The sequence below is a fragment of the Oryctolagus cuniculus genome, chromosome 17, assembly GCF_964237555.1.
Source record: "Oryctolagus cuniculus chromosome 17, mOryCun1.1, whole genome shotgun sequence".
Classification (NCBI taxonomy): Eukaryota; Metazoa; Chordata; class Mammalia; order Lagomorpha; family Leporidae; genus Oryctolagus; species Oryctolagus cuniculus.
Window position 1 is genome coordinate 20,018,263 of NC_091448.1, and position 14,828 is coordinate 20,033,090.

General features: G+C 54.0%; 1 protein-coding gene across 1 annotated transcript; it reads right to left on the reverse strand.

Annotated features, from left to right (window-relative positions):
• Positions 1-456: 456 nt before the first annotated feature.
• G6PC1 (glucose-6-phosphatase catalytic subunit 1) lies at positions 457-11,675 on the reverse strand. Its single transcript, XM_002719415.5, has 5 exons — positions 11,258-11,675; positions 7,402-7,511; positions 5,785-5,890; positions 3,504-3,619; positions 457-2,087 (listed from the first exon to the last, which is right to left on the reverse strand). Exons 1-5 carry the CDS (start codon positions 11,491-11,493, stop codon positions 1,576-1,578), a joined length of 1,080 nt encoding a protein of 359 aa, XP_002719461.2. The 5' UTR covers positions 11,494-11,675; the 3' UTR covers positions 457-1,575.
• Positions 11,676-14,828: the final 3,153 nt, after the last annotated feature.

The following is a 14,828-nucleotide window of genomic DNA, read 5'->3' on the forward strand; positions in this document are numbered from 1 at the left end:
CTCAGCCTCCGTGTCCAGGGCTGTGGCGCTGACCTGAGGCCCCTGGAGCTGGGAGCCTGGGCGCGGGATGCCGAGAAGCCTGCAGCTCCCTGAGCACGCCCGGGTGCGGGACCTGCGCTGCGTGGTCAGCTCTGCCCAGGAACCTTGCTGACACCAGTGTGTCACTCACACCAGTGGATCCCAGCGTCGCCCACTCTGCTGCCACGACTTGCGTGGCCTGGTGGCTAATGTCCAGGCCTGCTCAGCTCGGCATCTTCCTTGTTCTGGGCTGTGTTGATGGCTTAACTCCACCTGCGCCCTGTGTGAAGGCTCCTGCTGAACTCAAGACACCACGCTCCTTCTCCAGGGGGAGCACAGAGGCACAGAGAAACCAGATGATTTGTTTGGGGAAACTGAGAAAGAGCTAGAAATTGAGCTGGGCCAGAATTAGACCTAAAATATAGCAATCAGCCAGACTTCATTCTTAAATAAGATGTTGTTTAATAAAATACTGCACACATGCATTTTTCTTTTCAAAGATGTTAAAAGCAGGATGGTTGGTATGAATGATAATACAAGATATTCTATTTAATTAATAGCAAAAACAAAAAGTCTCAAATAAATAGCTTCAGCATTTTTTCTTTAAGGACGCAGTCTGCAAATCAGCTCAGATATTGAGAACAGACGTGGAGCAGCTTGGCTTTTCCTCTACAAATGTGCTCTTGGTTGTCTTGGGCTAGAGAAAGGAGTCGTGTTTGCCCTCCAGGAATCAAAAGTAACATTGGAGTGACCTTCCGGAAACAGCAATCCTGACCCTCTCTCCCAAGATTTCAGAGCTTAACTGAAACCTACAAAAGCACCAACGTCACCCTTCAGGCATCTGGGGTCCGGCGGGGCGGCTGTGGAACCACTGGGACATTCTGGGGGAAACAGATCTGGGCTTAGAAGGAGGAAGATGTAAGGGGCTGGAAGAAAAGTTGACTGTGCCCGGCTGTTCCTGCCTGGTGCAATATCGGGGCCACCAGAGCCATTCAGAAATCCAAGTAAATGCAACAATGACCACGCACCTACAGTGGCAAAGCGCCAGTGGCGGTGTCACCGCACTGCCGCCAACTCCTTGTCCGGGCCACTCCGCCCCTGCTGAGAGGGCCCCATGTAAAGGTTGGAACACCATGAAGGCTGTGTGGACACTGCTTGGCATGCAAATATGCAGGCTACTCCCAACTCTTCCTCAATCCTTCCTTCTTTCCCTGCGAAATCTTTCTCCTTTCCTTGGTAAGGACGAGCATGGGTAGGCATTCTCAGCTGGGACTTCCGGCCTGGGCTTGCGCATGTCCCTGCCTGGAAGTCTTACTTTTTGGCATGTCTGACATGCCAAAGCACAAGTAAGTAGGTCTTGGGGGGAAGAAAAATCCAGAATGAGCCAACTTCTAACAGTCAAGGCTTTCTCAAATAGCCTCAGCCCATATGACTAGCATTGCAAAACCGGGCAGTCACCTGAGCTACTTGTAACGCCTCTGGCCTCCAACCGGGCTGGCCCAAGACCTTCGTCCCACCCCGTAATCCTCGCCACAGTCATCGAAGGCTCCACAGCCCTTACAAAGACTTCTTGTGTGTCTGGCCCAGGACCCGGGCGAGGCAGTAGGGGACGAGACTGACGGATGCCAGTGGCACTGCCGCACTCTTGCAGAAAGACAGGGCATAGAAGACCAACTCCACGTGGGAGGGGGGCTTCAGAGAGTCGAGGAGGTGCAGCAGGACGAGGGAGACCACGATACAGCCGAGCCGGAAGGGGAGCCGCCTGTTCAGCCTGCCCTTGCGGCTCTCTCTGTACATGCTGGAGTGGAGCGCCAGCCCCAGGCCAAAGAGCGTCCCCAGGTTCTTGAGCAGGCTGGCGAAGGGCGTGGTGTCGATGTGGACCCATTCTGGCCGCTCGCACCAGCGCTTGGCCTTCTCCAGGGTCCACAGGAGGTCCACCCCCAGCCCCTTGAGCAGCAGGTAAAATCCAATGGCAAAGCTAAACAGGAAGAAGGTGATGAGAAAATACTTCTGGAGGCTGGCATTGTAGATGCCGCGGATGTGGTGGAAGGCTTCGGCCACGGCGATGCCTGGGCAGAAGAGAGAAGGGCCGTGAGGAAGGGGGGTGGCGCTGGGGCCTCACCGGCAGTGGGTGTGGAGCGACGGGTGACCCTGCTATTCATCCTGCCATCGAACAGTGAAATCGCTGCACACTGCAGGGCTGTCCAGCTGATTGCTCTGTGTGACTCTTGGATGGGAGAGTCCTACCTTGCACGGGTTTCCTGACAGGGGGTCCTCCTGTCTCTACTTGAACACCCTTAGGAGTGAAAAACTCACTCCCACTAGAACTCCTTTCACCTTTGAGTGCATTTGATTGTTAGAAAGTTATCTCCCCTGGATGCTGGTGTTGTGGTGTGGCGGGAAAGCTGCTGCCTGCAATGCTGGCTTCCCATGTGGGTGCTGGTTTGAGTCCCGGCAGCTCCACTTCCGATCCAGCTCCCTGCTAATGGCCTGGGAAAGCAGTGGAAGATGGCCCAAGTCCTTGGGCCCCTGCACCCACGTGGGAGACCTGGAAGAAGTACCAGACTCCTAGCTCTAGCCCCAGTGCACCCATCTGGGCAGTGAACCAGCAGATGGAAGCTCACTCTCTCTCCTCTCTCTCTGCCTCTCCTCTTCCCTCTGTACCTCTGCCTTTCAAATAAATAAAAAATAAATATTTTAACAAAGCAGTTCTTCCTTATGCTGACTTCTGTCACGCCACCCGTCAGTCTCAGTTCCTTCCATGGCATCACAGTAAGGGGACGGTTCTCTCCAGCCTAAACATCCCCCGGCCTTTCCCATGACGTGGCTTCCAGGCCTTCCTCAAACATGGCACCGGGGCTAACCACTGTGCTACTGCTGCGGTCCCTGGAGACCGCTGTTTTCCTTGTTTCAACACAGCTCTTCCCATGCTCTTAGTTCTCTGGGGAGGAAAGTCCATGATTTCCTTAAGGGCTCCCACTCGAGTGCCTCCCACGAAATCAACACACTTTTCTTACACTTAACCTAAATCTTTTCTCTAAGAAAACACAGGTATACAAAACTCTGAACCTATGGAAGAGATCAACTATTGGGTTTGCGAATGAATGTAGTTAAGCCAAGACTTTTCTTAGGGCACCGTGTTAATGTGTTGCATTTGGTAGATACTCTGAGAACTAAATCAGAGGCCACTCCCAGTGGAAGATTAGTGAGACACGAAAGATGTGCAAAGCTCGACCATTTCAAGCTAATTCAATTGGGTGACTTAATTTGATGACTTGCAACTTTTCCGGCCATGTTTCATCCAGTGGATCTGGGCACTCCTGCAGAAATGAACCTTTCCAAACCACCCGCCCTTGACTTTCAGCCCAGTGAAATGTTCACAGCGCTGATAACACACACAGTATGGCTGGAATTCTGGGATTTTGTCTGGATTAGGGACAAGTGGGATTGGAGGGGAAGAGGAAGGGAGCCGGAGCAGCTGATACCTGACAAGACTCCAGCAACAACCTGGTGGGGAAAGTGAGCAGCAAGGTAGATCCGCGACAGACAGACGTTCAGCTGCACTGCCCAGAAAGCCAGCCACAGCACCACGGTCAAGCACCTGCGGGAGAGGCAGTCATACAGAACCCGGGCTCTGCTCTTCCAACGGAGAGAAAACCCAGACAGGAATGGCGGAGACTGGCGAACCTGGTGCCATCAGCAGAATTTCTGTAGATGAAGTCTCTGCCCGAGAGCTTAAAGATGCCTGTGAAAGGGGCCAGCACTATGGTGTAGTGGGGGTGACGCTGTAGCCTCTGCCTGCGACGTCAGCACCCCATGTGGGTCCTGGTTAAAGTCCCAGCTGCTCCACTTCTGATCCGGCTCCCTGCTAATGCACCTGGGAAAGCAGCTGAAGATGGCCGAAGTGCTTGGGCCCTTGCACCCATGCGGGAGCCCTGGAAGAAGCTCCTGACTCCTGGCCTTGGCCTGGCCCAGCCCTGGGCATTGTGGCTATTTGGGGAGTGATCCAGTGGATGGAAGATCTCTCCTCTCCTTCTCTCTCTCTCCACCACCGCCCCCCCCCCCCGTAACTCTGCCTTTCAAATAAATAAATAAATAAATAAATAAATATTTAAAAGGGGGAGTGAACCTGCAGATGGATGATCTCTCTCATTGTGTCTCTATTTGTCCCCATCTCTGCTTTTCAAATAAATAAAATTTTCCAAAAATGAAAAAAAAGATGCCCATGATAAATGGCAGATCCTGCCTATTTGATCTGATTGGCAATCAAGGATTTGCACAGCAGCTGCATACCCAGGTTCCCTGTAGAGGGAAGGTCTGGGTCTCTGTTTATTTTAACCTGGAGGCCGGTGCCGCAGCTCACTAGGCTAATCCTCCGCCTTGCGGCGCCGGCACACCGGGTTCTAGTCCCGGTCGGGGCGCCGGATTCTGTCCTGGTTGCCCCTCTTCCAGGCCAGCTCTCTGCTGTGGCCAGGGAGTGCAGTGGAGGATGGCCCAGGTGCTTGGGCCCTGCACCCCATGGGAGACCAGGAGAAGTACCTGGCTCCTGGCTTCGGATCAGCGCGGTGCGCCAGCCGCAGCACGCTGGCTGCAGCGGCCATTGGAGGGTGAACCAACGGCAAAGGAAGACCTTTTTCTCTGTCTCTCTCTCTCACTGTCCACTCTGCCTGTCAAAAAAAAGTTTTTTTTTTTAACCTGGAGAGGGCAACTCTGCTTGGTACAGAAATAAGCTTTTTGTTTGTTTGCTTGTTTGTCTGTTTTAGTTTTCAACTGACTTTCTCTTTCTGGTTTGTTATTGTTGCTGTTGTATTCATTTTATTTGAAAAGCAGAGAGAGACAGGGGGTGGGGGAGTTCTTCCATCTGCTGGTTCACTCTCCCCAGTGCTCACTACAGCTGGGCCTATGCTAAGCCAGTGCCAGGAGCCCAGAACTCAATCTGGGTAGCAAGCATCCAAACATTTGAGCCATCATCTGCTGTGCATTAGCAGAAAGCTGGATTGGAAGTGGGTAGCCAGGACTCGAACCAATGTGGGATGCGGGTGTCCCAAGCGATGACTTAACCTCTGCACCCAACACCCACCCTCCAGAAATAGTGGGGTTTTTTTTGTTGTTTTGTTTTGTTTTGTTTTGACAGGCAGAGTGGACAGTGAGAGAGAGAGAGAGCCAGGGAGAAAGGTCTTCCTTTACTGTTGGTTCACCCTCTAATGGCCGCCGCGGCCAGCGCGCTGTGGCAGGCTCATCGCACTGTGGCAGGCTCATCGCACTGATCCGAAGGCAGGAGCCAGGTTCTTCTCCTGGTCTCCCATGCGGGTGCAGGGCCCAAGGACTTGGACCATCCTCCACTGCCCTCCCGGGCCACAGCAGAGAGCTGGACTAGAAGAGGAGCAACTGGGACAGAATCCGGCGCCCCGACCGGGACTAGAACCTGGTGTGCTGGTGCCGCAGGCGGAGGATTAGCCTATTGAGCCGCGGTGCTGGCCTCAGAAATAGGTTTTTATTGAAGCCCTGTTACTACCTTGCTGTCTGATCTGTGGAAGCCCCTTCATGGTGTTAACCCGAATCTCCCTATTGGTAAAACACAGGGTTGCACTAACATTTTGTGACTCTGGTGTTCACCCTCAGCAAAAGTGCCACAACTCTTAGCAGTGCCAGCCCAGGGTGTGGGGATGGGCCAGGGGTGTGCGGCAGAGCGAGTACTGTGTCAGTTGCAGGGAGAGCCCCGCCCACCCGCCTTCCACCGCCCACAGCCCAGGGGTGAGTTCTTACCGAAATCTGTAGGTCAGCTTTTTCTTCCCCCGAAAGATGGAGAGTATGGAAGTGACCATCACGTAGTACACACCTGCTGTACCCATGGCATGGCCAGAGGGACTCCCTGGAGGGAAGACAAAGGATGAGTGGCTCAGAGATGCAAAGCTCTCCACCTGGGAGCCAGGGCTAGGTCTAGCGGGTAAGAGGCCCACCCCTCGTGTCAGAGTGCCTGGCTTCAGGGCTTGGTTCTACTCCAGGTTCCGGTTCCCAGTCATGCACACGGCAGGAGGCAGCATGGCTCAAGCAGTTGGGTCCCTGTCACCCATGGGGAGACCTGGATGGAGTTCCAAGCCCCTGGCTTTGGCCTGGCCCCGTCCTGACTGTTGCAGGCATTTGGGGAGTAAACTAACAAATGGGAGTTTTGGTTAAGAAAGTTTTTTTTTTAATTGCTTCCACCCAGGAGACTGCCAGGAGGCATCATCCTCCCTTCCTTCCAGTCATCCACCCATGCACCCATTCTACCACCCATTCATTGTTTCTTTAGAGAAAGGCAGAGGGAGGGGGAGGGAGAAGAGAGCAAGTGAGCAGGGACCCAGTGACCTGAGCCATCACCACGGCCTAGCAGGAAGCTGGAGCCAGGAGCCGAGGCTGGCTATCAAGCCCGTTTCAGAGATGGACCCCTGACCCAGCTCAGGGCGAGCCTGAAGAGCGCTCCCCAGACTCAGAGCTCCATGTGGCTTGGTTCAGACTGAATTGAACCTGCATTTTCCTTCTGCCCTACTGAGCCCCTCCCTCCCTCCCTCCAGGGCTGCCACTGAGGGTCTCAAGACTCCAGCCTGCCAGTCTGCACTGGAGTCAGCCGTCTAGGGACTCCCGGAGGTGATGCTGTTTCTTTCTTCTTCTTTTTGCGTGTGGAATACCTTCTCTGGTCACCTCCATGCTTCACTTGTATATCACTCCCCCCTCCGTTGGAATCGTAGCTCCGCAAGGGGCAGGGGGCCTCGGGTCTGTCCCGCCCACTGTCGACGGTGTTCCAGGCACCCAGCAGCATGGCTGGGACACAGTGGGTGCTCAGTAACAGCCGAGTGAGTGAGTGGGCTCTGCAGTGAACAAGGGTCTGTGAGGGCAAATGACTAAGGAGACGGGGTCTCTCAGGAAGCCGTGTCCACCCTGAAACATGGCGGGGAGGGAAGTGCTGGGGGCTCCTGCCACGAACAGAAGCAAATCAAACCTGTCATTTGACTTATCTGCATCTGGCTGGCTGTAACCAAGAAAAGGCAGGGTTGGGACTGGCTGATCAGCTCAGGAGGACTTGTCTGCTGGACATCCAGGGGCCCAGGATTCTACCGCGTTCCCCCCCTGGACACAGGCACAGTCTCTCTCTCCAGCCCTTTGCCAGGGTCAAGGGAGAAGGAGGTGCCCCTGCCTCTCTGGACTCGCAGCTGGGGTTCTGGAAACACCAGGCAGATTTTTCAGAGACAGTATAGTGCTTTGCTGGAGTGAATTAAAATGGAGTTATACCCCATGGACGACCACGACACGTCCCTTCAAGGTCAACTTTGCCCACAATGAATGCTACTAGGTGACCATGATGAGCAAGGGCAGCTTCTGTCTCTGCAGGGCTGGGAGTCTCACCTGGCCCAGTCTCACAGGTGACAGGGAATTGCTTTATCACTGGCACGGAGGTGTTGCTGTAGTAGTCGGTGTCCAGCACCCACCAGTATGGGCGCTGCCCAAAGAGAATCCTGCAGAAAGAACAGGGCCTGGAGTTATTGACGGAATGCTTTTGCCCAGGAGAGAGTATCTTGAGGGGAAGATCTATGAAGGTATCTCAAAACGTTCATGGAACAGGTCTGGCCTTGGGGTGAAGACATCCCTGTGCCACATCGGAGGACCTGGTTCTGACTCCAAGCTCAGCCCTGCCTCCAGCTTCCTGCTAATGCAGACCCAGAGGGGCAGCAGGGATGGCTCAAGTGATAGGGTCCCTGCCCCCCATGTGGGAGGCCTGGATCGAGTTCCTTGGTCCTGGCTTCGGCCCAGCCCAGCCTCAGCCACATCAGAGGATGGAAGTGCTATCTCTCTGCCTCTCAAATAAAGAAATAAAAAAAAAATTAAAAACAGTTCATGGAAAATGTGCATTATGAAACAATTATGCACTTGTCAGAATTTTTAAATTTCTGACTTTTTAAAAAGCTTGTTTGTTTTTATTTATTTGAAAGGCAGAAAGAGGGAGAGAGAGAAGATGGAGACTGATCTTCTACCTGCTGCTTCGCTCTCCACTTGCTCACAACAACCTGGGCTGAGCCAAGCTGAAGTCAGGAGCCAGGAGCTCCGCACAGTCGGCAGGGACCAGGTACTTGAGCCATCCTCACCTGCTGCTTCCCAGGTACATTAGCAGGAAGCTGGGTCAGAAGCAGAGGCAGAACCTGATCCCAGGCACTCTGATAGGGGATACGGGTGTTCCAAGTGGACACCAAAACAGACTTGTCTTTTAATTCCTTTTCCTATGACCTTGACAAAAATTTATTTATTTGTGTCTCACTTTATTTGAAAGGCAGAGAGACAGAGAGAGGGTCCATCCACTGATTTACTCTCCATATTGGGTAAGGCCGAGGCCAGGAGTCTGGAACTCAGATGGATCTCCCATGTGGGTGGCAGAGACCCGCGTAACTGAGGCGTCACCTGCCGCCTGTGTAGAAGCAGGAAGCTGAACTGGAGTAGCAGAGCTAGAACTTGAACCAGGCCCTCCGATATGGGCACGTGCACCCAAGTAGCACCTCAACTGCTGCCCCCAACACCTGCTCTTTCCATGAGCATTTTGAAATACGCCTGCATGTTTTGTCTTCAGGAAAGGGAAGCAGGTGGCTAGGAGAGGCTCGGAAGAGAAATTATATGGCACAACCTTTATATAACTTTTGAATTCTGCACTGTTCGAACATATTATCTATTCAAATATCAAGAAATCCTTGATCCTAAAATCCACAATAACAGCAGCTATATGACTTAAAAAAAGAAAAAGAGGCCGGCGCCGCGGCTCACTAGGCTAATCCTCTGCCTTGCGGCGCCAGCACCCCGGGTTCTAGTCCCGGTCGGGCGCCGGATTCTGTCCCGGTTGCCCCTTTTCCAGGCCAGCTCTCTGCTGTGGCCCGGGAGTGCAGTGGAGGATGGCCCGAGTACTTGGGCCCTGCACCCCATGGGAGACCAGGATAAGTACCTGGCTCCTGCCATCGGATCAGCGCGGTGCACCGGTCGCAGCGCACTGGCCGCGGCGGCCATTGGAGGGTGAACCAACGGCCAAAAGGAAGACCTTTCTCTCTGTCTCTCTCTCTCACTGTCCACTCTGCCTGTCAAAAAAAAAAAAAAAAAAAGAAAGAAAAATTTGTCTTGGAAGGCTGCATCCTTTAGTGTTTGCAACTTGGACTTGGAAATGCTACGAGTTCCCCTGACCTCTGCCCCAGCGCCCAGGACAACCCTCCGTTCCCAGCAGGGTTGCCCTCCATGTAGACGGAACTCCAGGAATCCGTTCAGTCTCCTCTCTGCTCTAATACAGTGTCTCAGACACACCACTTCCCATGGAAAAGCACGAACGGTTTCCACAGTGCCAGCAGGGGTCAAAGGCCAACCAGAGTGCCTCCTTTCCCCTGGAGGGTGGAAAAATGAATCCTTGCCGACAGCAGGGACAGCCGCTAACTGATCTCTGCCAATCCGGAGCAAAGCCACGGAGCTCAGGTGTCTGGAGTAGCCTTGTTTCGTTTTCCGTGGTCATGCTGCAGAATAGGCCAAGCTAGAGACGAGACTCAGCTTTCTCAGCACAAGTTCCAGCCATCTCATCACTACGCCTTGGGCCCTGGGACGGAACGAGATAAATCTTTTCCTGCTCTAAAGGAGTTTCATGGTTTATGAACTGGAAAATATTCAGGCTGGAAGGGGTCTTCAGGCCCCTCGGTTGGTTGTCAAAATGATAATGGACTGGGAGGCAGCTGGTCCCCTTCGTGTGGACAGAGAGGCCAAGCTGGAGTTAAGCTCAAGTCAGCAAGCCCTGGCTAACAAGGGCTCATTGTCAGCAGCAGGTGTTTAGCCTGGGGTGTTTATGGGTATTTAGCTCATATCTCAGTGCCCCGGGTAGACACCCTCCTCTGGCTCCAGCGCCTGACTCCAGCTTCCTGCTGATCAGACCCTGCAAGGCAGTGCTGGTGACTGAAGCAGCCACGTTCTGGATAAGTCCCTGGCTCCCAACTTCAGCCCGGGCCATTGTGGGCATTTGGAGAGTGAACCAGAAGATGGGACTCCCTTTCTCTTCTCTCTCTCTCGCTCTTGTTCTCTCTCCTCTCTCTGTCTCTCAAAATAAAATTTTAAAAGAATTCGTTGTTAAATATTTGGGTTTTGTAAGCCAGAACCATGAATAACTTGAATGTGGCCACAATGGGAGTAGCTACACAACAGAAATCAGCTAATGCTGAGATGGGGGCTTCCCTTCTCTCCTCCATAGCTGGGTTACTAGGCCTGGATGCAACACAGCTCTTAAAAGCATCGCCTATGAAGCCAGCCTTCCTGGGCGTCAGGCCTGGCTCTGCTGTTTACCAAACACGCTGGGCTCGCCATTTAGTCCTGAGACCAGGGCTTGGTCTCTTCATTTCTGAAACGCTGGTAACCACCCCCACAGACAAACGCTCAGCACATGAGCTGACACCAAGTCTTTAATCGGTGTTAACTATGATTATTGTTCAGTTTCCAGAAATAACCCAAGATTTCAGATTATAAAATTGAAACACAGGGACAGGCGTCTAGCCTAGCAATTAAGACACCCATGCCCCACATCTGATGCCTGGGCTCGCTTCCCGGCCCCACCTCGTGACCCCAGTTGTGTGCTCATGCAGGCCCTGGGAGGCTCAAGTAGTTGGGTGCCTGCCATCCACGTGGGAGACCTAGTTGAGTTCCTGGCTCCCAGCTTCCACCCAGCCCAGTCCTGACCACTGCAGACATTTGCAGCTCCCAGGGCCTGGAACCTCGCTCGCTCTCTGTCTGTGAAATAAATCACAACTTTTTTCAGACCTGGAAATGCTGAGAGTTGATGTGACTTTCTTTCCAAGGACATAGTTGGCAGGTGGCAGGACGAGGGCTGGAGCCCAGTTCTCTGGACTCCCTTCCGTCACCCCACACCACAGCTTTCTGAATCATTCGTTCCCTTTCCACGGATTCTCCTTCGTTCGTGTGTCTATCTTCTGATTACTTATTCTGCTTCAAAGTGATACAACTATGCTTCTTTGCTTAAAGCCTGCAACTGGGGCTTTTCATGATTCGCCTGTCCTTCCACTCCTTCAGTTTGTACAAAATAGGCTTCCTGGTATTTTGAACTCACTGACTGGCTTTTCTCTGCTGTCCCCCTTTCTGCAGAGGACCCAAAGTCGGGGGGCCTCCTGGGGAAAGCAGCTGCAGGTGGACAGGGAGTTCCAGCCCCTGCCTGCCCCTCACCTCTCTGCCTGGTTCTTACCACTTGAAGACGAGGTTGAGCCAGTCTCCGATCACAGCGACCCAGAGGAGTTTGATGCCCACAGCTTCTCGCAGGTGGAACCAGATGGGGAAGAGGACGTAGAAGGCATTCCTGAGGTCGGCGATCACGGACACCGAGATGAACCAGTCCTGGGAGCCTTGGTAGTTCACCTGCAGATAACGCGTTGAGCGGATCCCAAAGTCGTGGAGAGCATTCATCCCCTCCTCCATCCTCATCCCTTGGCACCGGGGAGCAGCCGGCAGGGCCTCACTGTTGCTTCAGGCTTGGTGCTGATTGCTCTACTATCAGTCTGCGCCTTGCCCCTGTTTTATGCACCCTGAATCCAGTCTGCAGGCCAACCCAGCCCTGATCTTTGGACTCAAAAAGCACTTTTGTCTAAAATCTATTGATCAAAGGTGCATCACCAGTAGGTCGATGCAAACATGTTCAGGGTGATTTACGTAAAATAGAAAAACAGGCACACAAAAACAGCCTGATCGGCCATGCACGCAGCGGGGCCAATGATTAACCTTGGCACACTGTTCCCTGGTGCAAGGGGCTGCCCTCCAGGGCCCCGAAACCAGGCCAGAGGCACGGGCCAGAGTCTAAATCCACCATGGCTCTTGGGAAGGTATCTGAACGCCTAAGTCTGTAACTGTACTTCTGTGAGGACAGAGAGGCCTTGGTGCTCTAGGCATGCAAGTTCTACAGTCACGCTTTTTTTTTTTAAGATTTATTTTATTTATTTGAAAGACAGAGTTACAGGTAGAGGTAGAGTCAGAGAGAGAGAGACAGAGACAGAGAGGTCTTTCATCCACTGGTTCACTCCTCAAATGACCACAACGGCCAGAGCTGAGCTAATCCAAAGCCAGGAGCCAGGAGCTTCTGGGTCTCCCAAGTGGGTGCAGGGGCCCAAGGACTGACCCATCTTCCACTGCTTTCCCAGGCCATAGCAGAGATCTGGATCGGAAGTGGAGCAGCCAGGACTCGAACCTGTGTCCATGTGGGATGGCAGCGCTATAGGCCGCGGCTTTAACCTGCTGCGCCACAGTGCCGGCCCCAGTCACTCATCTTAAAACGTGGCCAGTTCTATCGTACTGGGAGCTGTCGCCTTGCAGCAGTGAGGTCTGGGGCTCCCCTGTTAGGACAACGCTTCCCCCAGTGTTGGCTCGAGACCTCTTACGGCCAGAAAAGAATCACCTGTGAACGCAGCGGTGCATGCACTGAGCGGCTGCACAGCTGAGCACGTGGAGGGTTTAACAGCCCAGTTTAAGCAGTAGAATGGGCGTACGCCCACGCAACAGGAGAGAGCTGTGTGTGGTGCGGAATCAGAACACCAGCAAGCTGGTGACTGGTGGCTCTGGAGAAAGTGTTAGAAAGTTCCAGTTATTTTAGAAAGACGGCTGCTGTAGCCTGAGCTTCCAAATGCATATGAATCTCCCTCCCAGGCCCTGACTTTAAGGTCATTCAATGAATTAATCTGAGTCTCTTGGGACTCAGAATGGAGCAGGGGAATGAATCAGGTGACAAAGTCATGCGTTTTCCAGGATAGCAGCTGGGGTGGGGTGGTGGGGGGAATAAAACTTGTAAAAATTTTCCCTGTGTTTCCATCAGTAAGTCCACATTGGCAGGTCGGGGACAAGGGAAAGCCCAGGGCTCCTGGGTCTGTAGCAGAGGTTGACATTTTCCGGGCTGGAAATGATTAAAACATCACCCAGGAGGTGCATTGTGGGTCTCAGCCCTCCCCCCACTCAGTGGCTCCCCTAATTGCCCTGGGCCGCCCTGTCCCTGTGGCCCCAGCAGCCTTATCCTGCCACACCTGGCTTGGAGGGCAGGTGCTGTGGTGGTGGTAACGGGCTGCCAGGGAAGCGTGTGTCTGGTGGTATCGGAGGGGTGGGACGTGTGCCTGTTCTGAGCCGCCCAGCCTGCACGACCAGAGACCACCTCTTCCCTCGAGACGGACGGATCTTCCTAGAAAGTGCTGAGTAACTTCTGTGCTGCTCCCTGGGGCTGGGCTTTCCATGGCCCGAGGTGAGTCGAGGACAAGCAGGGACGGTCCTCTGACAAAACATCCAAAGGCCAGTGTGCAGCTCGCCGCGGGCTTTTGGAGCCAGGGCCCTCGCGGCAGGTGGGGAGCCTCGTGTGCTCAGTGCGTCTCTCTGGGAGCCTCACAGAGAATGCCGGTGTTGATGAGGACCCCAGGTGGAGCTCATACCCCAGTCTGGGCATTCAGAGGCCCTGGCAGAGCCTCTGGCAGGCTGCCCGCCAGGCAGGGGGACCCCTTTGGTCAGAGAAGCTGTGGATTCCATCATGTGACTGCTAGACCCCAGCTCTCCACCTTCCTGTCCCTTCCTGCTTCCTCCAGCAAAGATTTAGCACGTGTAGAAGGAGGTGAGCCCCTCAGGGATCTGTGCCGCTGGGAGAGGCGGCCGATAAGAGACACTGTGTGACCTCCAGGGCCGTGTGGCTCGCGGGGCGAGTGTTGTGCATGAAGCATTCGAGTCGCTGGAGGTTTTGCTGAGAACTCGCTCATTGAAAGACCCGTCTGCAGGGGCTGGCGCTGCGGCAGCGTAGCGGGTAAAGGTGCAGCCTGCAGCTTCCGCCAGTGCAGTGGTGAGCGCTGGAGTAGCTGGGTCCCTCCCACCCACACAGGAGGCCTGGATTGAGTCCCAAGGGCTGGGCTTTGGCAGGGCCCAGCCTGGGCCACTGCGGACATTTAGGGGAGAATAGATGGAACATTCTCTCTCTCTCTCTCTCCTCCCTCCCTCCCTCCCTCCCTCTCTCCATCTGTATAGCTCTCTGCCACTCAAATGAATAAATAAATAAATACACAAATAAAATGTGAAAAACCATCTCCAGACGGGGATGCAACCACCCTTTCTGCCTCTTGCCATCCCCCCTTTCAGGAGTTCCTCCAGTTTAATTCCACTGACATCTCCTGGGCGAATCATGTGCCTGGCTCTCCGAGGAGCTCAAAGTGAGCGGTGCTTGTTCCTGAGCCCTCAACAGCCAGAGACACTGGCACCATTGTGTAAGCGGGCACATCCTTATACTGGGAAACACAGTGTGGGCAGGACAGACGTGGGCTCACTACTGTTTTATCCTTGGCAGGGAAGGCCCGAGACCCTTCTGGGGAAGTGAGCCGCTGTGTCTGGGAAGCAGCGCCCGTGGAAGATTCTTTGGGCTCCTCTCGGTCAGCCCCACAGCAGAGCCTCCAGGCATTCTCTCCATGTTCTGGTTTTAAGAGAAACTCGAAGGAGGTGCCAGGAGGGACACGCTGGGCTGCTGTCAAGTGAGTGCAGCTGGGCGGGTGTCCCGGCAGCGGGCTAAGTAGCTGCTTGCAACATCGGAATCGGTATCTGAGCCCCAGCTCAAGTCCCGGCTGTTCTTCCCATCCAGCTCCCTGCATCAGCAGACGATGGCTCAAGTCCTTGGGCCCCTGCCACCCACGTGAGACACCCAGATGGAGTTCCTGGCTCCTGGCTTTGGCCTGGCCCTGCCCCAACTATGTAGGCATTTGGGGAGTGAACCAGCAGATGGAAAATCTCTCTCTCCCCTTCTCTCTCTGTCA